Here is a 24,054-nt window from a genome sequence, read left to right as displayed (position 1 = left end):
CTCTTCCTTCAGCCCTGGCAACCATTAATTTGCTTTCTGTTGCTATGGTTTTGCCTTTTCTGGACATTTCATGAAATAATACAAATGTGACCGCTGTCTCTGGCTTCTTTCACTTAGCATAATGTTTTCAAGTTCGTCCATGTTGTAGCATGTGTTAGTACTTCATTCCTTTTTATGGCTGTATAATATTTCACATATCCACCACATTTAAAAAAATCCATTCATCCACTGATGGGCATTTGGGTTTTTTTCACTAATAATGTCCATTTTTTGAGAGTTTATTCTGTGCCAGGCAGCACCAGGCTGAGTTACTGACCTTACTTCACAGATTAAGAGGCTTGGAGAGTGTGAAGAGTTTGCCCTAGATTAAGAGCTAGCAATTGGGGGAACTGGGGTTTGAACTCAGGCAAACTTCAGAGGTAATAGATTCACATGACAGAACACTAGAAAAGGTACACAAGGGTATTCAATGAAAAGTGACCCTTTTCCCCACGTTCCCCAGCCACACATTTCCCTCCTCAGAGACATCTGCTTTGGCCGTGCTGTGGATCCTTCCAGAGAAATATTTATACCCCAACATTTATGTATCACAACTTATTGACTAATCTGTCCCACTGATTTGAAATGTCACTTTTATGGTATAACAGATTCTTATACGTATATATATTTTAATGTATTTATTTATTTATTTTTGGCTGCTTTGGGTCTTTGTTGCTGTGCGCAGGCTTTCTCTAGTTGCGGCAAGCGGGCTTCTCATTGCGGTGGCTCCTCGTGTTGCCGAGCACGGGCTCTAGGCGCGTGGGCTTCAGTAGTTGTGGCACACAGGCTCAGTAGTTGTGTCTCACGGGCTTAGCTTCTCCATGGCATGTGGGATCTTCCTGGGCCAGGGATCGAACCCATATCCCCTGCATTGGCAGGAGGATTTTTAACCACTGCACCACCAGGAAAGCCCCTTATACGTATTTATATTTCTCTTTTCAGAGCTGTCCTGACTCTTTCTTGCCTATCTGTTATGTTTGCCATTTCTCTAAAATTCTTTTTATCTTCTTTTTGATTTAAAAAAATTTTTTCCTCTTCTTGTTTGTTTCTCTTAAGGCATTATCCATTATGTTCATTCACTCGTATTATTTTATTTAATTTATTTAATTAATTAACTTATTTATTTTTGGAGGTGTCGGGTATTAGTTGCAGCACGTGGGCTCTTTGTTGCAGTGCGTGGGCTCTTCCTTGCGGCTCGTGGGCTCTCCAGTTGTGGCGCGTGGGCTCCAGAGCACGTGGGCTCAGTAGTTGCGGCGTGCGGGCTTAGTTGCCCTGCAGCATGTGGGATCTCAGTTCCCCAACCAGGGACCGAACCTGCATCCCCTGCACTGCAAGGTGGATTCTTAACCACTGGACAACCAGGGAAGTCCCCACTCTTGTATTATTTTAAATTTAGTCCTCATTTCTGAAACTTTTTTCTTTTATTTTGAATTCTGTCTTGAGTTCTATCATCTTACCTAATTCTGGTTTATGCTGTTCTTTCATCTTTTTTTTATTATGGTAAAATATACATAAAACAAAATTTATTATTTCAACCATTTTCAAGTATACAATTCAGTGACATTAAATACATTCACAATGCTGTGCAACCATCACCACTGTGCAAATTCAAAATAATTATGTCAAAAGATTGAGCAGGACATCAGAAAGATGGAGGCAGCAGCATAGCTTCTGAATCTCTCCAAACCCTTTCATGGAAGAAGATCAACTAAAACCAAACACCCATAGGTGGCATTTATCAGCATTTACCATTTCCAGAACTTTTCCACCATCCCAAACAGAGACTCTATAGCCACTAAACAATAACTTCCCATTCCCTCCTCGATCCATGTTCTTTCATCTTTCGCATTGTTTTTCCTAACATCTTTTAGCCCACTTTGAAATAATAGGTTACAGTTTTGATCTGTTTTGTGGACCTGTCTTTTCCAACTTGATTTTATTGTCTGAAGACATGCTATTCTGCTCCTTATTCTCTTTTTTCTTACACTACCTCTGTACGGGATTTGATCCCAATCCTTTTCTGTTACTGATTTTTGGATGAAAAAAGTTTTACAGCACTTTGAAAAGGTGGTGCGAGGCCATGTGGAAACATGTTCTTCATGGCTGTTTCATCAATGCTTCACTTATACTGCTTTGGAATAACTGTTTTCCAGGAGGCATAAACCAGTGGGCTTTACCATTGGACAGAGTGCAGAGAAAGGACCCCACGAAAGCTGATCACCTTAGCAGAAATGACTTAGTTATGATTTCACCCAAGATTGGTCACAAACCAGCCTGGGAAACTCAAGGCACCAGAGACAAGGCATAATGCCATCTTTCCTTCTCTCTGCCTCAGCTCTCAAGGATTGGTCACCTCCATGTTATTAGTAACTATTATTTGGTTTCTGTTCATAATTACTATCAGGAGACACAGCACTTAGGGGCCTAATTACACTGCCTAGCTACGCACCATTCTTCTTCATCTTGGCTTCCTGTCCACCAGCAGGAACCTGATTTAGTTTTGTTCTCCCTTCACCACAGCCCAGTAATTTTTGTGCATGACTCTCAGTCTCACCAGAATCTGTATCTCTCACTCTGCCCCAACATTCCACCCCATCATTCGCTCCCTGAAGTGTACTCTAGAAATTTCGGTCAACTGGATATTTTACCACTGTTCACCATCTCTTATGAAACCAGAAGACGAGCAGCTTTCTTATGGAATGACGGAGAACTTGTAAAGATAAAACACCAGTCTGCAGGAGAAAGGGAAGAAGAGAATGATGGAAATCGTTTCTGCAAAACTAGTTTTACATTACGTTTTGTTTGTTCCTGGTAAAGAAACTGAAATCTTCTAAACATTAAAAAAAAAATCTAAACCACTAAAGTCAATAATACAGGAATATAACTTTTGAAAAAAAGTTCTTTGGCTGCGCAGCATGTGGGATCTTAGCTCCCCAACCAGGGGTTGAACCCACGCCTGCTGCATTGGAAGCGCAGAGTCTTCACCACGGGACCACCAGGGAAGTCCCAGGAATATCACTTTTAAAGGAGAAGTTATAAACCCCTTGGTTCTATGAACTGGAGATTTTTAGTAAGAAGTCATGTATTTTAAATGACTTGGAGCTTTAAAGGAAGGAAGGAAGGAAGGGAGGAAGGAAAGAAGGAAGGAAGAAAAAGGGACTTCCTTGGTGGGGCAGTGGATATAATATCAAAAGTAAATTAATTAATTAAATAAATTTTAAAAAGAAAAAAAAAATGCTGAAATCCACTGACTAATTATTCAGGCTATTATATCTTGCTATTTCCAGATACATCCCTTTATAAACTTTTGGTAAAAGGTTATCGTATGTCAGAACAAATGAATTACAGACTTTTCTATTTTTCCAAAATTTGAGAAATTCCCTTACATTTCTCCCTTCAAATTTTATAACAAGGGAAAAGTAGTGACAACCCTTATACTTACATTCAATTGCATCATCTGGCCACATGCCTTCTACATCAATCAAATATCTACAAAACAACAAAATTCGAGTCATTTGTAAATAAAAAGGAAAGAAAATCAAGTTTTTGCAAAAAAAGGTCCAATTGTGCTTTACAAATACAGATAGAAAAATCCTAAGAAAATATCAGCATATCTAATCAATAATTATTAAAGCATGATATATACCATGACTACAAAAAGGCTTTATTCCGGAGTTTCCCTGGTGGCGCAGTGTTGAGAATCTGCCTGCCAATGCACGGGACACGGATTCGAGCTCTGGTCTGGGAAGATCGCACATGCCCCGGAGCGACTGGGTCCGTGAGCCACAACTACTGAGCCTGCGCGTCTGGAGCCCGTGCTCTGCAACAAGAGAGGCCGCGATAGTGAGAGGCCCGCCCACCGCGATGAACAGTGGCCCCCGCTTGCCGCAACTAGGGAAAGCGCTCGCATAGAAACAAAGACCCAACACAGCCAAAAAAAAAAAAAAAAAAAAAAAAAAACAGGCTTTATTCCAAGGACCAAGGATGCAAGGATAACGCAACTTTAGAAAATCTATTAATATAGTTATTTACATTAATACAACAATTTAATCAATAAATGAAAGAGAATAAAATACAGGACCAAACTGGCAGATGTTAAAAAGTTATCTGATAACATACAACGGTCAGTTTCGGTCAAAATGCTTTGTACACTAAAAACAGGAGACTTAATATGACAAGAGTATTCATCAAGAACCAACAAATAACAAAAGACAAATTAGGACAAATATTAACATCATATCTAAAAAACCCTATCTAACCAACCACAGGAGCCAGAAACTTAGGAATCACCATCACTGACAGCTATTTCTCCCTCACCCTCATCCTCAACCCACCACCAGTGCTGACAATGATACTGCCTACATACCTCTAGAATCTGTCCACATCTTTCCACCAAAATGACCACCATACCCTGGTCCAAGCCACCATTATGCCCAATTTCTACACAAGTCTCCTAACTTGCTTCCTCGCTTCCACTCTTTCTCCCTGCAGTGTATTCTCCACTCGGTAGCAAAACGATAGGTTGAAAATGCAATTGGGTATGTTCCACACACTCACCTTCAACAAAAATAGTTCAATGGTTTTCTATTACTCTTCAAGTCTGAAACCTTAAACATAAGCCTGCACGATCGAGCTCCTACCCACACTTGCAGCTCCATTATAATGACATGCTCCCCCAACGGCCCCACCTTCCTGGCCAGTTCCTCCAACACAGCATATGCTTTCCTCTTAGAGGGTCTTTTGCTATTCCTTATGCTCAGAAATCTCTCCCCAACGTCCCTATCTGGTTAATACCTACTCATCCTTCAGATATCAGCTGAAACATCCCTAAACCTTCTCTAATCTCCATGATGAGATCAAATCCTCCCTAAAATATGCTCTCATGGTACCATGTCCCTCTCCTTGGCACCTGTCAGAGTTGTAATTCTACATGCAGAGTGTGATTCTTGAATAGCTATTCCCTCTCTGGACTGCTAGAATTCACAAAGGGCAGGCAGGTCAAGTCTCCTCACTCACAAAATTTCTCAAGTCTTTTTGCTAGCACCCAGCACAGTGCTTAAACATAACAGATGCTCAATACGTATTTCCTGCATGAACAACCATACATTGGTACAGTGTAGCAACACCCACAAAAAGCATAAGGGCATAAACTCCTTGATGCAGAAGTCCCATTCTGAGTGAAGTTAACTGAGACAAAGCATATATATTCAAAGATGTTCACACAGGAATGTTCATTACTTTGATGTTTTATAATATCAAAAACTTCTGACTTGTACATGTTCATCAGTAAGCAAAGGAACAATGCAGCCTTAAAAAAAAAAATAAACCGATCAACAAAGGATTAATCTCCAAAATATATCAATAGGTCATGCAGCTCACTATTAAAAACACAAACAACCCAATCAAAAAATGGGCAGAAGACCTAAATAGACATTTCTCCAAAGAAGACATACAGATGGCCAAGAAGCACACGAAAAGCTGCTCAACATCACTAATTATTAAAGAAATGCAAATCAAAACTACAATGAGGTATCACCTCACACCGCTTAGAATGGGCATCATCAGAAAATCTACAAACAGCAAATGCTGGAGAGGATGTGAGGAAAGGGAACCCTCTTGCACTGCTGGTGGGAATGTAAACTGATACAGCCACTATGGAGAACAGTATGCAGGTTCCTTAAAAACTAAAAATAGAATTACCATATGACCCAGTAATCCCACTACTGGGCATATACCCAGAGAAAACCATAATTCAAAAAGACATATGCACCCCAATGTTCACTGCAGCACTATTCACAATAGCTAGGTCACGGAAGCAACCTAAACGCCCATCGACAGGTGCACGGACAAAGAAGATGTGGTACGCATATACAATGGAATATTACTCAGCGATAAAAAAGAACGAACTTGGGTCATTTGTAGAGACGTGGATGGACCTCGAGACTGTCATACAGAGTGAAGTCAGTCAGAAAGAGAAAAACAAATATTATATATTAATGCATATATGTGGAATCTAGAAAAGTGGTACAGAAGAACCGGTTTGCAAGGCAGAAATAGAGACACAGATGTAGAGAACAAACGTATGGACATCAAGGGGGGAAAGCGGGGCAGGGCGGGGGTCGGTGGTGGTGAGATGAATTGGGAGATTGGGATTGACATATATACACTAATATGTATAAAATAGATAACTAATAAGAACCTGCTGTATAAAAAATAAATAAATTTTTTAAATTCAAAAATAAATAAATAAATAAACTAATTAAAAAAAAAAAAAAAAAAAAAAAGAATGAGGTTGGGAGACTGTCAAAACAGCACACAGATCACACACTCAAGCCCCGGAAGATGGGGAACTGCCTTAAGTCCCCCACTTCGGATGACATCTCCCTGCCTCAGAAGTCTCAATCCGACTGGGCTAGCTTTGGCAAGGGGACGGAGCTGGATCAGGAGCTGCTGCTGCCATATCTGGATCAAGTTCCAGTTTTGGTCTCTCATCCAACACCTAGTCAGACTCGCCTAGCACCTCAGCTGAGAGGAGCAAATTAGGATAGCTCAAAGAATAGGCCTCATACAGCATCAGCCTGAAGGAGTTTATGACCCTGGAAGAAATGGATCAGAAAAAAGGATCCGGGGGACTTCCCTGGTGGTGCAGCGGCTAAAGACTCCACACTCCCAACGCAGGGGGCCCGGGTTCGTTCCCCGGTCAGGGAACTAGATCCCACATGCATGCCGCAACTAAGAGTTTGCATGCCACAACTAAGGAGCCCACCGACTGCAATTAAGACCCGGCGCAACCAAATAAATGAATAAATAAAATAAAACAAATATTTAAAAAAAAGATCGGGGAGTGTGTGATCTGTATGATGCACTTTGTTTATGAGAACCCAATTTGATTTCTGCTGTGTATGCAGATCACCTGGGCTGTACAGATGACTGGCTGATGAGATCCTTCACGTGCCCCTCCTGCATGGAGACAGTTGATGCAGCACTGCTTTTGTCCTACGAGACTAACTGAGCCAGTGTCTCTCACCTGACTTCAAGTGAACCATCATTTTTGGTGGTTTTGATCTTTTGTGGTTGAGCCCAAAGAGCCAGGGATTAGGAATTAAGATCATGCATGAAAGTTTCCTAAAAATTCCTGAACGGCTGCAGATGTTGGGGAAAAGCACGTGATATTTTAGAAATTTAGGGGGAAAAAGGAGGATGGTATTTTTATGTAAAGCCTTCACCCAGTGTTGAAAAATATAATTGTTATTTAGATCTTGTTATTCCTCCAGTACATAGGAATTGTGTAAAGTGTTACAGCAGCTATATATGTTTCAACTGTGTGCCAAAGATTAGGATAAAGATAGTGGTTGTTTTTCCTAAGTGAGATAACTTTCTTCTTCCCCCTACCCAAATTCTTTTCTGAAGTTGCTGGCATTTGGGTCAAGGTTTTATGAAAAGCCACATTTTAGAACACTGGCACAAAAAAAGGAGTTTTAAGCTGGTTTGCATAGTTCTTTTTTTGTTTTAGAATAAACATAGAGCACTTATATTTTTTACTTTATAGGAACTCCACAAGTTAAGGTCCCATTGTTCTTTTGCTGTGATTGTTGTTACTATTGATGTTGCTGTTTTCTGTCTTTGCTGGTTCTTTCTAATCTACCATTTGTCATTATTGGCATATGATCATCTCAGGGTCACAAGATGGCTGCTGTAAAACCAAATATCATATTCTCACAAAACAAGGAGGAAGCAGAAAAAGAGCCCAAATGGTCATTTTCCTAATGCCTATTTATCTTTTCTCAGAGAAAAATATCATTCTCATAAGCACAATAACAGCCTTCCCTTAATTACTCATTTGCCAAAACAGACTGATATGACCATTCGTAAGACAATTCATGGCAAAGAGGGATATGATAATGATTGTCTTAGCCTAACAAGGATTTATCCACTCAAGCTGAATGCTTCACTCCTCAAAAAAGTCATAAAGCTCTATGAGCAAGGAAGAACTACTAAGTGACTGTTAAGTAAACCATCAGAATTGTTTGTCCAAGACCATACGATTCTTTCTTTCCACTGGAAATGGAATTCATTGCCTTAGGTCTTTTTCAATAGTGTACTATTACTGTTGGGGCTGGCTCTGTGCTTGAAAACCAGCTGAAAACCAGTTATAACCTGTTACAAGTGCTATATCTGTTTGCAGTTAAGAAATGCAGAATTCAAAGTGATCTCCTAGCTTGTAAGCCAACTGAGATTCACTGTCCCTCTTCTATAAAAAAAATGAGCTAATGTGTCCAGAAACTAACTCTAGTAAAGTGGGGTTTATTAACATTACCCTTTCTTATGAGTTTCGTCAAATTATTTTGGTTGTTAACATGGTGATAATTAAAAGTCAAGGTAAATTTTAAATATTAAGAATTCTGATGTATTGAGCTTGAATTATGCCACCATGCTTATGTAAAAATGAAAGTGGCACCATGGTTACACTGAGAAAAGTTTCTCAGTTGTAACCATTTTGATTTCTTCTTTCCTGTGACCTCCTTCCCTGTTGTCTTGAAGCACAGCAAAAGGATACTGCATGTCTTCTTACTGTAGTGCTGAGGTTATTGAAGTTATATAAAACACATCTCAGTCTCTTGTTTCTTGGAAGGAAAGTCCTGCTAGTTGACTGACAATTCTAAGCAGGGAGAATTAAGAGAAATGTGTTTCATGTTTTGCACACAAATGAAGAATTTGTATAATCACGACTTCACAGCTGTGATCTCAAAAAAGAAGGAATTTCTCTCTTTCTATTTTTCTTGCAATTAACGTAAGAACACTCTAAATCTCTAAGTTTCTGAAGCGTTAGTAGAGATGGTCTAGTAAAGATGTAGTTGTAATGTTTTACCCATTTAGCATGTGTTTATTTTTCCTTATGTACTCCAAGGTGACATATTTGTTCAGCTCAGTGATATTACAGCTAAAACAATCATTCATTAGTAAAAGGAGAAGCAATCTCAACCTAACAAATCAGAAGTGTTTCTTATTATTTTATACTGAGTTGAATATTTGACTCTTAACACTTTTTGCTACATACAAAACACAAGTCTCTTGAAGGGTTCCTCATAAGTGCATTATACAAGGATTTAGTATGTCCTAAGCACTTAAAGATTTGACATTCAACTGTAGTAGTATCCATGTTGGTTACTTTTCTTACGAGCCCCATGATGAGTTGGAGAAACACTGAAAGAATTAAGAGTATCAGGTTCTATTAAATTGTTACATGTATCTTGCTTAAGTTTGTGCTCATTTATTTATATCCAACTACATAAAGCAAATTTGGAGGAAAAAAAAGAATAATAAATAAATAAGAATGAGGTCTCCAAATATTGTCAGACGAAGATGTCCTCCATATATTAAATTATAAACCAGAATGTCTAAAACACTATACCATTAAATCACAGGTACAGTCAGTTCTGTATATCCAACGGTTCCATAACCTGCAGATATGGAAGCCCGACTGTACTACACCATTTTACATACGGGACTTGAGCATCCGAGGATTTTCGGATCCATGGGGAGTCCTAAAACCAATCCCCCTGCAGATACCAAGGGACCATTGTATATGCTTATATCTGCATTTTTTACGTCTGAAAAAATATGTGCTAAATTATTACTGGTGGTAACATCTGAGTAGGGGGCAAAATTGCCTTCCACTTCATACACTTCTCTGACTGCATTTTTTGCATTCAGCTTACATTAGCTTACATTACTATTGTAAACAGAACAATTTAAACATGCTCTGCCTCTTGGGGTTGGCAACTCACCTGCACATGAGGTAGCCAGTCCTGTTGAAACCATGGGTACAGTGGACACCAAGAAGTCTGTCTAGAAAACAGGGAATATGGAATTAAGTAAGCGAAGTAGATACACTAAAAACGAGTTATACAATTTTCTGAAGAGTAGCCTTTATTAGTTACCACAACACTACCACTATCCTGAAAAGGAAAAACTCTGAAGAAAAGAGTGTTTTTGCAGGAACGTACTATAAAGAATTAACTACTATACAGTCAAAATTCATTGTCTCTGGGAAATTTTGCATAGCCTCCAATCAGATGCAATAGTGTGGACTGGAGAATGCCCATCAGGAACTGATCTGACTATAGAAAAAGGGAGTGGAAAAAAAAAACAGGCTATCAGAAGAACAGAATTTGTTTTTGAGTGAAACAAATGGAATGCCTTCACTTTTAATGCTCAATATTAAAAAGAACAAACGGTTTCTGAAGGGCTCTTGGGGTCCCCAAAGCACTTCCATTCCTTCTCTCCTTCACTGCTCCTCACACGCCACGGGTCTATGTGCCTGGGGAGTTCTCGGGTTAAGTAGCACCGTTCTTATTTCACAATGAAAAAGTAAGGCTTGAGAACGTAAGCCCAAGCTGCAGAGCAGGCAAACAGAAAAAAGACTAGAATCGAGTCTCAGATTTTTCCAACGATGCCACAGTATTTTGTGGTCCAGGACTTAAAAAAAATTATATGAGAGAGTAAATAAAAAACAACAACATGTAGCTGATCTCTGCAAAAGCTATGTCTGTGACTAGGTGGTGTCTGGCATTCGTCATCTCCTGCCTGGAATACTACCGCCCTACAATTCTAACAATCTCTTCTATTTCAACTGATCCTCCACATGGAAGATGTTCTCTCTCTAAAATATAAACTTGGCTGGATTGCTCTGTTGCTTAAAAATCTGTTGTAGCAATGCAACTTCCCTAACACGAAGCGTCTGCAACTTCTCCAGAGTCTCTGCCCCTGCCGTCAGTTCGGCATCGGCTACTGGTACCCCTTTCCAGACACTCATGGGTAGTGCCTACCTTTACCAACATTCTAGCACGACTATGTTACCTGGAGTTACGGACCACAGCCAGATCTCCACTTCAGCTGCTTCCTATCCAGGTGTTCTTGAGTGGGACATCACAGCAAGCACTGAAAAGAATTCTTCTTCACTCGGAGACTTTACTCTGGCACTCACTGACCGGCATACAGCTGCTTCCTCCATGTTTCTGGCAGCCCAGTATGATAAAACTTCAGACGCCAATAACATGGTCCCTCTACATCCATCGCTTTCTGCCAGCCTTGCTCAGGGAACACCATCTCAGATTCCAAATCAGGGGCAGAGCCACCTGTCACTTACCTACCAGGAAGGAAGCCAGGTATATTACTATAACCAAGGCACACTGGGGTCTTTACTATATGGAGAACTTGGCTCCTGCCCGCAATCCTATGGCTCTGTGTCATACACAGGAAGTAGGGCCTCTGTGCAACCAGAAATGGGAATGGGACTGAAGGAGATTCAGCCCACAAATATCCGACCACCAGCTTCCACCTCTGCAATCTGCCACCCTGTGTCTGCTCAACGCATCACAGAAACAAGTTTTCAAGGTGAGTACACAAACGGCAGAGAAAGTTGAAGAATGAGGTCGGCATTCAAAAATGGGGTCAAATCGACAGCTGGGAAGGGGTGTAGAGACAGGTAGAATTTAGATCCTGAGCCTTTAATAACCACTACCTTCTCTCAGTGCTCTCTGTTTTTAGACTCTATGTAAGAACACCTAGGGCTTCCCTGGTGGCGCCGTGGTTAAGAATCCGCCTGCCAATGCAATGCGGGGGACACGGGTTCGAGCCCTGGTCTGGGAAGATCCCACATGCCGTGGAGCAACTAAGCCCATGTGCCACAACGACTGACCCTGCATCCTAGAGCCCGTGAGCCGCAACTACCGAAGCCCACGCGCCTAGAGCGCATGCTCCGCAACAAGAGACGCCACCGCGAGGAGAAGCCCGCACACCACAACCAAGAGTAGACCCCGCTAGCCGCCAACTAGAGAAAGCCCGTGCACAGCAATGAGAGACGCAGTGCAGCCAAAAAAATAAATACGTAGAATAAATAAGTTCAAACAATAAATAAATACATAAACATAAATTACAAAAAAAAGAACACCTAATGCAGGTGGGAAGGTGGGAGGGCCACCGTAGAGGTCATCTATGCTACATGTACAAGAACCCCGAGAGCACACCAATCGGTACCACACTTTTCACTGCTGTAGCCGATCGTTCCCCCTGTACTGCCACACTGTAGCACTCCCTTCCCTCATCTACTGCTATAGTCTCTTCGGAAGGTGTTTCAGAACTCTTGTTATGAGAGTGCCAGTTGAACTGTCCTCACTTCCTTCATTTATACCAGGATTGAAGACCTTGTGGTCCGAGATCCTGTCCAGAGAGCAAGCAGGCTAAGGCTCTGTCTTTGTTGATGTATTTCATCAGAAAGGGCTCTACCCCCTCTCCTAGTTCATGGTGTGAAGTGTTCTTGGCCTCTCGGGAAAGTGGGGAGAATGGAAAGGACCCTATATGAGAATGCTAGGCTCTGTAAAACATTTCAGGTTTTTAAAAATAAGACTCATTTTGTATTGGACTGACAACAGTCCTATGAAATACAAAGAAAGCCGAGAATCAGTGACAGGAAAGGATCACCAGTAAGAACTACAGCAGTCACCGCTTACCTCGTAGCATAGGGCACTGTCCGTGATCCTTAAGAAGAGTTAGTAGAAATGCCTTGCCCATCTTGCCCCTGAACCCCTTGAAAGGTACACGACTGCTGTGTTGGTGTTTAGGGGGAGCATCTCACTTACCAGGGACTGACTTCTCCCTTGATTCCTCTGTAGTGATGGAGACTTCCCCGCTGATGAAAAATTCCCTGGGATTGCAACCTCCAAGCCAGACAGCTTTCCTATGGAATGACAGAGAACTTGTCAAGGTGAAACACCAGTCTGCGGGAGAAAGGGAGGAAGAGAATGATGGAAATCGTTTCTGGGAAACTATTCTTACATTATGTGTTGTTTGTTCCCGGTAAATAAACTGAAATCTTCTTAACAGTAAAACAAAATCTAAACCACTAAAGCCAATAATACAGGAGTATAACTTTTGAAAAAAATTTCTTTGGCTGCGCAGCATGTGGGATCTTAGCTCCCCAACCAGGGATTGAACCCACGCCTGCTGCATTGGAAGCGCAGAGTCTTCACCACGGGACCACCGGGGAAGTCCCAGGACTATCACTTTTAAAGGAGAAGGTACAAACCCCTCGGTTCTATGAACTGGAGATTTTTAGTAAGAAGTCAATATATTTGTTGTTAGGCTCATTTTATGTTAGGCTGTCTCCCTGCACAGGATGCAGGCGCCTTGAGGATGGAAGTCATATCCCTCTATAGTACGTCCCTCTTCTTTCTGCTTTGCAGTTTGCTGCTCCACTTGCTCAACCCCACCTAGTAATAACCTATACTTCCCTTGTTCCTGTTTTCCCATCTGGAAAACAGACAAAAGGCAACCAAACAACGCAAAGGTCTCAACAAATAAGGGATATCCAAAACCAGAGATGGCCAGAACTTCTGTACCCCTGATGAAATAGTCCTCATACAAAACCTGATAATCAAATTCCTTAATGCTAGGAATCACAGTGAAAAATAGTATCTGAACTGACTTCTGTCAGATGAGTGAGAACTAAGGTTAATTCAGTGTATCTGAAGCATAGAAAGTGAGGGCAAAAGTGGCACAAGATGGGGCTAGAGAAGCAGAGAGGATTCTAGACCACGCAGAGTCTTAAAGGCCAACAGTGTGTTTTCTATTCTCAAAACAATGCTTGTGAGCGATGTTTATGAGCAACGTTCCAACTTGCTTTGAAGGTTTCTTGTGTGAAGAGTGGATTGGAAGGAAACAAGATATATGGACACCAGTTAGGACCTAATCGCAACAGACAGGCAAGTTCAGTATTAGGAAGTTGAGGAAGAGCTGGCTGACAGATTCCAAAGAAATTCAGGAGATGAACTGAAGCGGGCTTAATGGGGTAGGAGATGGAGGAAAGGAAGGTCTTAGGGAATTCAAGGGTTTACTGCACACATGAGCAAAGTCTCAAAATTAATCATTTGAACGTACAGAGGCGGATCTCCCAAATGACACCGGTTAGGAAGCAACGGTACGCCCTTTAGAATTCCTAGAGACAACACAAATCAACTGTTTCGATGGAAAATTCGGCGGGACTCTTGATTTCCATGGGAATACAGAGAAAAGAGACACTGATCTGGCTTGCAGGTATATTTAGGAAGTTGTTAGCCGGACATCACCTACTAGTATCATGTAAGTAGGCCGTCCGAAGTAGGAAGCTTAGGGGAAAAACCTGGAGGAAAACTTAAAAGCTTAAGCCACACCTCTACACTACACCACCTTTCACAATTTCTTCTCAGATAAGCATCATCCCCATCAGTGAAGAAACTCGTTCGTACCTCATAATAGGAAAAACAGGCCTAAAGATTCAATGTGTGTCTTGGGAGGTCCCATCTATGCGATATCTTCCTGGGACCAGAAAAGGCCCCAGGAAGATCCATCTCTGCACCCCTGAAAGCTTACCACCAAGGAAAATGACTAGGTCCATAGATTTCCTCCCTCAAACCAGCTTACCTCACACATAGATCATTAGCAACTCCGCCCTTACTCACATTATCACAGTCACAAGAGTGGTTAGGGAGAAAAGCACTAACCAGGGGAACTAAAACAGAGGCAATCCAGGCCAAGCTGGGCTGGTGGCAGATATCTTGCTCCTTACGCTCGGGTGCATAATGCGACTCACCACAGTGCCTTTTTCACAGACCCTTTTGAACGTTTCTCCACAGAATCCAACAGCTCAAGTTAGTTCATGACGCTTCAAGGTCAACAATCGTCAAGAGAAAAACATGCAATATGTCTTACAATGTTGGATTCCTTACAAACAGGACAAGGAGATAACCATGTAGACAAAACCAGAGCATTTGAAAACATCTGTATTCTACAAACACACCAGTGAATGCTATAAATAAGGTACTATGACATAAAACAAAATGAAAACTAGATGTGAGACTGTTCTCTTCAGTGTACAGACTTCATGGCAGTTGCTGCACACTATCTAGCTACTTAGATCTTTAACTCTCTGTTCTGTTAATACCAAATGAGGCCCAAGTGTGTCAACCTGTTTCCCACAGAAACCAAAAAGTCTACATGCATCTCTTTTCTCCTGTGCCCTTTCACCTTACCTGCTCCCAATTCTCCACCAACGTCCTCCTCTTTCTCTAATTATTCTCCTCTTCATTTTGCTTGGCCTTGCCCCCAAGCATGCAAGACAGAGAGTCCTAGAGGTCCAAGATTCTAGAGTGGCTGTTTGCAAGGCGGAGGAGATTACAGTAACTGCCACACTGTATATACTTCTGTGCAAAGAAAAAGGGACAGTGTTCAGAATGTCTCTCACATATAACAAGAGCTGGAGATGGCAGGATACCTGTGTGGCCCAAGGAACTAGAGCTAGCAAATTATGGGCCAAACAATTGCAACCAAAGGCTGGAAGAGGAAAGGTCTGCAACCAGCTCTGTCTCCTAGCTCTCTGGTATTTGCTGCCAACGGGCAGAGTCTATTTCGTGAAGCATCAAGCACTGAAAAGAAGACTCCTGCTGCTGGAAGGTGACAGGAAGTAACGTCCAATGCAAGATCAAGGCTTGTCCTCGAAGCAATGCCCATAATGGAAGAAAAAAAAAAAAGAGAAAGCGGAAGAGAAATGTTAAGTCGCAAGTCCAACCTGGCCCCCAGCCTAGCCCAGCCCAAGGAAGGTAGGAGTCAAGGAGAAGAAACTAAAAGAGAAGAGCCTTGGACCACAACATTCTCCACAAGGTACACTCAACAAACTTCACCCTACTCTTGAACCAAGTTACAAAGAGAGCTTCTTAATCCCTACTTTGGCTCCTTAAAAGCTGCTATCAGTTCACTCATTAGACACATATGATTTCAGAACAACTGTAATAGTTCAAACTAGATGGCTCTTTCCTTCCTAAGGATTATTAATTAAAGAAGATCTATATAGCTCTAAGTATATGATACATAAAATAGAATACTCTGTAGAATATAAGTAACTCTTAGTTCAGTGTATTAATGAACGTCTGTAAGAAATGTTGCAATGATTTCCCTAATGGAAGAGCCTGGGGGAGGTAAATCTGTCTTCTAGGATTTCCTCCCCAGAGCTCAGAAACTCAGGTGTTGTTTTAGCTCTCCTACACTCTCTTCACCCAAGCCCGCCTTCCTGTTGGGGATCGGACCTCCCTATTGGCTCTCTCATACCTTTCAACTGCCTGCTTTGTGACATCACTCTCCTACCAAACCTACTACCACTTGGTAGAGTCTTGGGGTTTCCGTGGAGCTGTTTGGACCAGTAACCAGTGACCTCTGTACTGGACACGTGCGCCGTTCAGCTGCAGCCACTCAGACATCCTCTAGTGTTGTCTCCTCATCCCTTGTACCTGCAGTGGATGCTTCCTCTTCTCTGACCATGTCAGGTAAGAAAAGAAACTTTGGAAAGTTTTGCGTTCGATTTCTTTTGCCCCTAAATTGAGTAGGAGATTCAAAATAGCATGGAATAATGAGGGAAAGTATTGAACTACACGTCTGGAGACCTAATTTCACTTTTGACTTTGACGTTTACTATCTGTGTGACTTTGGACAAATCACTGGCTGTCTCACAAAGCCTGTTGCTTTCCTTAACTGTTACGTTAGGATACCACGTTGGGTTGATCACTCTGATCCCCTTCTTTTCCAGTATTGAGCCTTAAAGGGTACCCATGTAGAAAACGAAATCAGACACTTCTCAAGAGTGTTTCAACAGAAACATAGAAAAGCCAGGGGACATAGAAAACTAGCAATATATACCAAGATGTTTCATCTCTAATGGTCTCCCTCCACTAGGATTTCGACTAGTTGAAAAGAGAGAATAGGGAGAGAGGATGGAGAGTACTGGGCTCTACAGGGAGGCACAGAGTCGAGCGTAAGGAAGTTTAGGATGGTTTTCATTAGCACAGGCCAACAGGCACCAAGAGATGGGAGAAAATGTAAGAATGAAGAGGGAAAGCATAGAGGAGCTCTCAAGAAAAACGGAGTTTGCAATGGAATGCTGATGGGAACCAAAGATTTTCAATTAAAGCAGAAACAGCACAGAGGGAAACCTGCTCAGAGCAGGGCAAAACCAAGTTGATGGTAGCAAACCCTTACATTAACAGACTAAGAAGGAAAGTAAGGCCAGAACAGGGGATCACCAGGAAAGGCAGCTTATCAGAAAAGTCATACTCCGTTTTCTTTCTTTTATTGCCTCTCTGAATACAGTTGGCCACTTGACAGTTTTGAATATAAACATTTTAGAAATACGTTTTAGAAATGATGCCTCCTATAAACAAGCAACCACAGTGGTTATCTAGGGGGCTGCTTTTCAGTGTTTTATTCTTTCTAATTTTTAAACTAGGTAGACATTTCACCAATTCAACATTTTAAGTGATATCTTCTAAATTGAATCAGAAGGACTATTTTCCTTGGTGTGATATGTAGGTTCTAAGGCAAGGCTGCTTTTCATTTTTACAGTTATTTCCTTCCTAACACAGAGAGCACATTGATCAACAGCCATCGTTCGCTTGTAGATCTTAGCTACCGAAGAAGAAGAAGAAGAAGAAGAAAAAGTCAAGCCCCACATCTCTAATTCCCCCCACTTAGGGAATTCCCTGGCGGTCCAGTGCTTAGGACTCGGTGCTTTCACGGCCAGGGCCACGCGGCGCGGCCAAAGAAACAAAACAAACAAACATCCACATTTATCGAAAACCATATTGTGGAGTCCTGTGGATTTTCTTACATTTGAAAATCTTTTTTAATTGGATTCTAGGCATGATGGTTTTTTGAGGTTTTGGGATGCCATCTTCTTGGATGCTGAAGATGATTCTAATCTAAGTTCTAGGATAAATCCAAAAACCTTCCTGATACATTTTAAGCTTCCTTTCTGCTTATTATATAAGCTATATTCATTGAAATATATATTTCTCCTAGGCTTAATACCTCTTACTTGCTGGGTAAAAATATGAAGGAGCACAATAATGAAACTCTTTTACACTTATTATTTTGCTGTCTGCTTCGTACCGGTTTTCATTGAAATACTTGTCTATATGTGTTGTGGCTACCTATACATGCACATTTATTGCATTCTGTTGCTTGTTATGCATTTTTTACTGACATACCTTCTCTGTCTGTATGCATTGGCTAGGAATTCATTCACCTCTATCACCTCCATCGTGTTTTCTGGTTAATAGTATTCACTAAAATAGAGTGGGCAAAATTCACTTTCATAATATTGCATGGATAGTACAGAATGCCATTTGTTAGTAAATTCATTAGGCTTCGATACTTGCCACATACCCCAGTTTTCATTAATATCTATGGATTTCTTTTTCGTTAACGTAATATGCTTGTCATGATTTTTCTTTGTCTTTCTAGAACTTATTGTATCTTCCTCCATATAAATCATACGCAATAGATCAGCTTATTCATCTATTAATTATTACTGCTATTATTATTGGTGGTGGTGTTATAACCACTTTACAGGTGAGGAATCTGAAGTAATCAGATAACTCTTCCCTTTCCAAAAGCACTTAAGAAATCCACTTTCGGGTAATCATTTTGAGGTAGGATGAGAAACCAGGCTTGAAGAGGGCAAAAATGACTCTTTCAATTCACCAGTTGGACTGAGCTGTACGTCACCTCTAGGTAATAGCGTGGGAACTGCACAAGCAAAGGGAGACACTGAAGACGACAATGGTAACAGCCGTACTGTTTTCTAATGGACAAAAAAAATGCCTATATTATAAGTTCTATTTCTCCTGCTTTCTGGCAGTATCATGCTCAGAGTGGAGTCCTGGCAAGGAAGTCAGGATACTTAGGTTCTGAAACCTGGTAATGATACTAACATAATGAGAGAACTTGAACAAGTCAACCCGACCTCTCTGAGCCTCAGTTTCCTTACTCACGAAATGAGACTGAGAACATCGAAGTTCTCTAAGGGCCTCCTAGTTCTAAAATGCTTCCAGTCTAGGAAATAGCATAGAAGTCAATACGAGTGCAGGCTGAAGGGAAAGACAGGGCAGGGAGAAGGTTGCTTCCAGCCTAGAGAACAATCTCTGAACCACACCACTTGGCTCTTCTGCCCGTCTGTGCCCAAGATGGGAGCACAGGCAGTTAATAGAGAAGAGTGGAAAACTGCTCAGTCCTTACAGCCATCATTAACTGTCTGATTTTGGGTTTCTCAGGAAGTAGTGATAGTAGAGGTGTCCTGATAGCAAGAACCTTCAGATGATGCCGTTCCTCAAACGTAGTGAGAATTTCTCAACCTCCCTGAGTTTTTCATGACCCTCTTGTTCTTACAGAAAATTTCCAACATCCATCTCTACTTGGAACTCTAAATTCTCTGCAGCATTCTCCTCCTGTGGTGAGCAATGCAACTTCCCTAACACGAAGTGTCTGCAACTTCTCCAGAGTCTCTGCCCCTGCCGTCAGTTCGGCATCGGCTACTGGTACCCCTTTCCAGACACTCATGGGTAGTGCCTACCTTTACCAACATTCTAGCACGACTATGTTATCTGGAGTTACTGACCACAGCCAGATCTCCACTTCAGCTGCTTCCTATCCAGGTGTTCTTGAGTGGGACATCACAGCAAGCACTGAAAAGAATTCTTCTTCACTCGGAGACTTTACTCTGGCACTCACTGACCGCCACACAGCTGCCTCCTCCATGTTTCTGGCAGCCCAGTATGATAAAACTTCAGACGCCAAGAACATGGTCCCTCTACATCCATCGCTTTCTGCCAGCCTTGCTCAGGGAACACCATCTCAGATTCCAAATCAGGGGCAGAGCCGCCTGTCACTTCCCTGCCAGGACGGAAGCCAGGTATATTACTATAACCAAGGCACACTGGGGTCTTTACTGTATGGAGAACTTGGCTCCTGCCCGCAATCCTACGGCTCGGCGTCATACACAGGAAGTCGGGCCTCTGGGCAACCAGAAATGGGAATGGGACTGAAGGAGATTCAGCCCACAAATATCCGACCACCAGCTTCCACCTCTGCAGTCTGCCACCCTGTGTCTGCTCAACGCATCACAGAAACAAGTTTTCAAGGTGAGTATAACAAACGCCAGAGAAAGTTGAAGAATGAGGTCGGCATTCAAAAATGGGGTCAAATCGACAGCTGGGAAGGGGTGTAGAGGCAGGTAGAATTTAGATCCTGAGCCTTTAATAACCACTACCTTCGCTCAGTGCCCTCTGTTTTTAGACTCTATATGAGAACACCTAGGGCTTCCCTGGTGGCGCCGTGGTTAAGAATCCGCCTGCCAATGCAATGCGGGGGACACGGGTTCGAGCCCTGGTCTGCGAAGATCCCACATGCCGTGCAGCAACTAAGCGCATGTGCCACAACGACGGAGCCTGCATTCTAGAGCCCGTGAGCCTCAACTACCGAAGCCCACGTGCCTACAGCCCATGCTCCGCAACAAGAGAAGCCACCGCGATGAGAAGCCCGCACACCGCAACCGAGAGTAGCCCCCGCTAGCCGCCAACTAGAGAAAGCCCGTGCACAGCAATGAGAGACCCAGTGCAGCCAAAAAAATAAATACGTAGAATAAATAAGTTCAAACAGTAAATAAATACATAAACATAAATTACAAAAAAAAGAACACCTAATGCAGGTGGGAAGGTGGGAGGGCCACTGTAGAGGTCATCTATGCTACATGTACAAGAACGCCGAGAGCACACCAATCGGTACCACACTTTTCACTGCTGTAGCCGATCGTTCCCCCTGTACTGCCACACTGTAGCACTCCCTTCCCTCATCTACTGCTATAGTCTCTTCGGAAGGTGTTTCAGAACTCTTGTTATGTGAGTGCCAGTTGAACTGTCCTCACTTCCTTCATTTATACCAGGATTGAAGACCTTGTGGTCCGAGATCCTGTCCAGAGAGCAAGCAGGCTAAGACTCTGTCTTTGTTGATGTATTTCATCAGCAAGGGCTCTACCCCCTCTCCTAGTTCATGGTGTGACGTGTTCTTGGCCTCTCGGGAAAGTGGGGAGAATGGAAAGGACCCTATATGAGAATGCTAGGCTTTGTAAAACATTTCAGGTTTTTAAAAATAAGACTCATTTTGTATTGGACTTATAACAGTCCTATGAAATACAAAGCGAGCCGAGAATCAGCGACAGGAAAGGCTCACCAGTAAGAATTACAACAGTCACCGCTTACCTCGTAGCATAGGGCACTGTCCGTGATCCTTAAGAAGAGTTAGTAGAAATGCCTTGCCCATCTTGCCCCTGAACCCCTTGAAAGGTACACGACTGCTGTGTTGGTGTTTAGGGGGAGCATCTCACTTACCAGGGACTGACTTCTCCCTTGATCCCTTTGTAGGGATGGAGACCTCCCCCCTGGTGATGAAAAATTCCCTGGGATTGCAACCTCCAAGCCAGACGTTTTGTGTGACACAAAGTCAAGAACTCCCCAAGTCCTGCAGTAGCAGAAACAGCCACATACTTGAGAGTAACCCACCATCTGAACTTGGGGACATTTCAGTGACAGCTCCAGTCCAGAGTGCCAGGCGTCTCCTGGCCCTGCCTCCAGCTCCAAGCCAGGGACAAATAGAGAGTAAGCACGTGGATGATATCAAAACCAAGCTTTCAAAGCCTCTGGATGCCTACCAGATCCCAACAGAGAACCAAGATCCTCCACTACTCCCTTTAGGAATCCCTGATATTCACCAGCCGCTGGCCTGCACCGATCCCCTCAGCCAAGAGGAGCAGCCTGGTTCTGAAAATGCTGATCTGGGAGAGAACAGCCGGAGTCGTCAGGACCTAGGGACACTTGAAAATGGGATTGAACCTAGCAGTGGTCTTGCAGACATTACTACACTGGCGGAGGATATTCACCTTCCCCAGCTCTTTAATCCTTTGAAAGATCTTGATCAATCCCAAGGTCCCAACGTGATCAAAGCTAAAGACACCAGAGCCATTAAGGTGAATCAGGTGCAGGAAAAGCCAAGTGTCATAAAGGTTCCCTCTGATCAACCCAGGAAGAACAAACAGAAAGCCTCTGAGCCTATCAGTGGCGCTCCCAAGGCCAAAATCCAGCCAAAGAATCCAGAGTGCCCGTTAGGGGGAGAAGTGGTTACATGCCACGCTGCAGTCAGTGACAGGGCTCCTGTGAACACGGCCAAGCACTCTCAAGGCAAACCTCAGAAAGCTGCATCCAGAAAGATCAGCAAAACTAAGAGCCACGGGCAGGAAAAGACCAAAAGGACCAGAGGGAGAAACAAGGCTGAGGAGAACAAGCAGTCAGGGAACAAAGTCAAGGCAGAAGAGAAGCCAGCAATCCCCCACACGAAGCGAAAGGAACACCAAACTGAGCTTCTCCAACAGAGCTTTCAAAAGCCTCGAACCTCCCTTGGCGTGCGCATGCTGGAGTCTGTGAAGGTTCTTCATGCGCTGGGGAAGAAGAATGAGACGAAAACTGGGCTCTCTTCCTGTCGGCTCTTGGGAAAGTCAAGCAACCCCAAAGACCCCCAGCCACCCCCAGCTATCCAGCCATGGCGGCATACCCCACGTGAGGGGAAGGGTCCTGAGAAAACGCAAGTCCAAGCCCAGAAACCAGACAGCAGTGCTGAAACAGAGTGTCCGTCTCCAGCCCAGTATGAGCGGCCTCCTCCTGGGAAGGTCAAGTTGATACCTCTGCCTTTTTCTGCCTGGGACAAGCCTCAAGCTCGACCCGCTCCTCGGAGGCCACAGTCTCTGGCCTCACATCGGCCTGCTGGGGCTTACCGTGCCCAGCCTGGTTCTACTGACTCAGCTCAACCTGCTGCAGCCAATTCATCCCAGCCAGCTCCTGCCTCTTTGCCAGGCCCCGCCAAACCAGCTCAGCCAACTGTGACCAACCCAACCCAACCGGCTTGGCCCAACCATACCCAGCCTCGTGTCCCTCAGTCTGCTGCTCCTAGGCCTGCACCCTCCAAAACTTCATCTGGCGCTCCTCTCCAGCGGGAGCCTGTTCCCCCTGCTGTGAATAAGCGCCAGTCCCCACCCAAGCTCCAAACCCACTTTCTACTCCAAGACTTCAGCAAGCAACGAGTTCCATGGAGGGAACCCAACGTGCCTGAGCCAGTCATGTCAAAGCCCATCGAACAAGAGCAGAGGCCAGAGCGAGAGGCCATGAAGAGGCGGGCTCAACAACAACGGGAGAATGCTGCCAGATACACCTCTTCGGGCAAGCTGCAATTTTTCACCGAGAGGGAAAACGAAATGGAAATTGCCGACTACTACGGATACGTCAAGTGAGAGCTGCTAGGATTCTTGGTGCCACCTTGGCTACCAGCTGTTCTTCCATACACAGGTAAGACAGGTATAGAACTGAATAAGTAAATGGAATACAATTAATAGACGAGTAACAAACCTTTCGAATTTTCAGATGCTGCTAACTGGGGCGTGAGAAAGGAAGGACTGAAAGTTGGATGGGAGAATGAAGGAAAGGGGTAAAAACTGAGCAAAGAGGAAGGAACTTGGCCCAGGGCTAGGAAGGCCAAAAGAGACGTATGGATTTAGGAAAGGAAGCAGGAGCGAGGATGAAATGGCAGAAGTAAAAAGCAGGGTCAGAGGTCTGGGTTGAAAGAACACAATTGGAGTAGAGTTGAAGGTGACAGAAGATGAGTCTAGGTTTACTAGGAGAAATAGAAAAAGTCTCTCGGGGACGCTGGCCTTAAGTCTCACAACCACCAGATAGGTATTTCAGAAAACAAGAGGTTCAGGACACATCTCTGAAAGGTCTGAGTTGCCTTATTCAGGTGTGACTGTAGTGGGGGAATAGGGAAATCTACCAGAGAAGTGGCTAGGGCTCAGAGTTATCCTAGGGGCAGCTGACGACAGGGGCAGAGCCAAGGGAACTGCTGGATCAGGAGGCCCACGAACAAAGCAGGGGCATAGCCGCCTGTCACTTCCCTGCCAGGAAGGAAGCCAGGTATATTACTATAACCAAGGCACACTGGGGTCTTTACTGTATGGAGAACTTGGCTCCTGCCCGCAATCCTACGGCTCGGCGTCACACACAGGAAGTAGGGCCTCTGGGCAACCAGAAATGGGAATGGGACTGAAGGAGATTC

The 24,054-nt window shown here is 43.4% G+C and overlaps 1 protein-coding gene and 2 pseudogenes across 7 annotated transcripts in view; 2 read left to right on the top strand and 1 right to left on the bottom strand.

Moving 5' to 3' along the window:
* Positions 1-1,547: 1,547 nt before the first annotated feature.
* Positions 1,548-24,054, bottom strand: part of LOC309621703 (uncharacterized protein) — a 57,617-nt gene continuing 35,110 nt past the window's right edge. Inside the window, exons 1-6 of one of the 5 annotated variants that reach the window (XR_014240195.1) lie at positions 10,069-10,801; positions 9,828-9,888; positions 8,357-8,698; positions 3,686-3,859; positions 3,482-3,528; positions 1,548-2,771 (exon numbers count right to left, since the gene is read on the bottom strand). Coding sequence is in view for 1 of the 5 variants with exons in the window: in XM_082409073.1 (XP_082265199.1) it covers positions 2,704-2,771; positions 3,482-3,528; positions 9,828-9,888; positions 12,681-12,818 (314 nt within the window). In the remaining 4 variants the exon portion in view is untranslated. Of the gene's footprint in view, positions 2,772-3,481; positions 3,529-3,685; positions 3,860-8,356; positions 8,699-9,827; positions 9,889-10,068; positions 10,802-12,680; positions 12,819-24,054 lie in introns of those variants that run through there. The other 4 variants (XR_014240194.1, XR_014240196.1, XR_014240197.1 and 1 more) reach the window with 4 other exon arrangements.
* On the top strand, positions 3,859-8,339 carry LOC309621704 (RING finger protein 11 pseudogene; annotated as a pseudogene). Its single transcript has one exon. The product of its transcript is annotated as an RING finger protein 11 pseudogene (transcript).
* Positions 16,355-23,236, top strand: LOC309621702 (uncharacterized protein C2orf78 pseudogene; annotated as a pseudogene). Its single transcript has 3 exons — positions 16,355-16,394; positions 19,293-20,042; positions 21,321-23,236. The product of its transcript is annotated as an uncharacterized protein C2orf78 pseudogene (transcript).

This window comes from Balaenoptera borealis (assembly GCF_965194805.1).
Source record: "Balaenoptera borealis genome assembly, contig: HAP1_SCAFFOLD_905, whole genome shotgun sequence".
In the NCBI taxonomy this organism is placed as follows: Eukaryota; Metazoa; Chordata; class Mammalia; order Artiodactyla; family Balaenopteridae; genus Balaenoptera; species Balaenoptera borealis.
The sequence above is the reverse complement of the archived record's forward strand: the minus strand, read 5'-3'. Positions and strand labels throughout refer to the sequence as shown.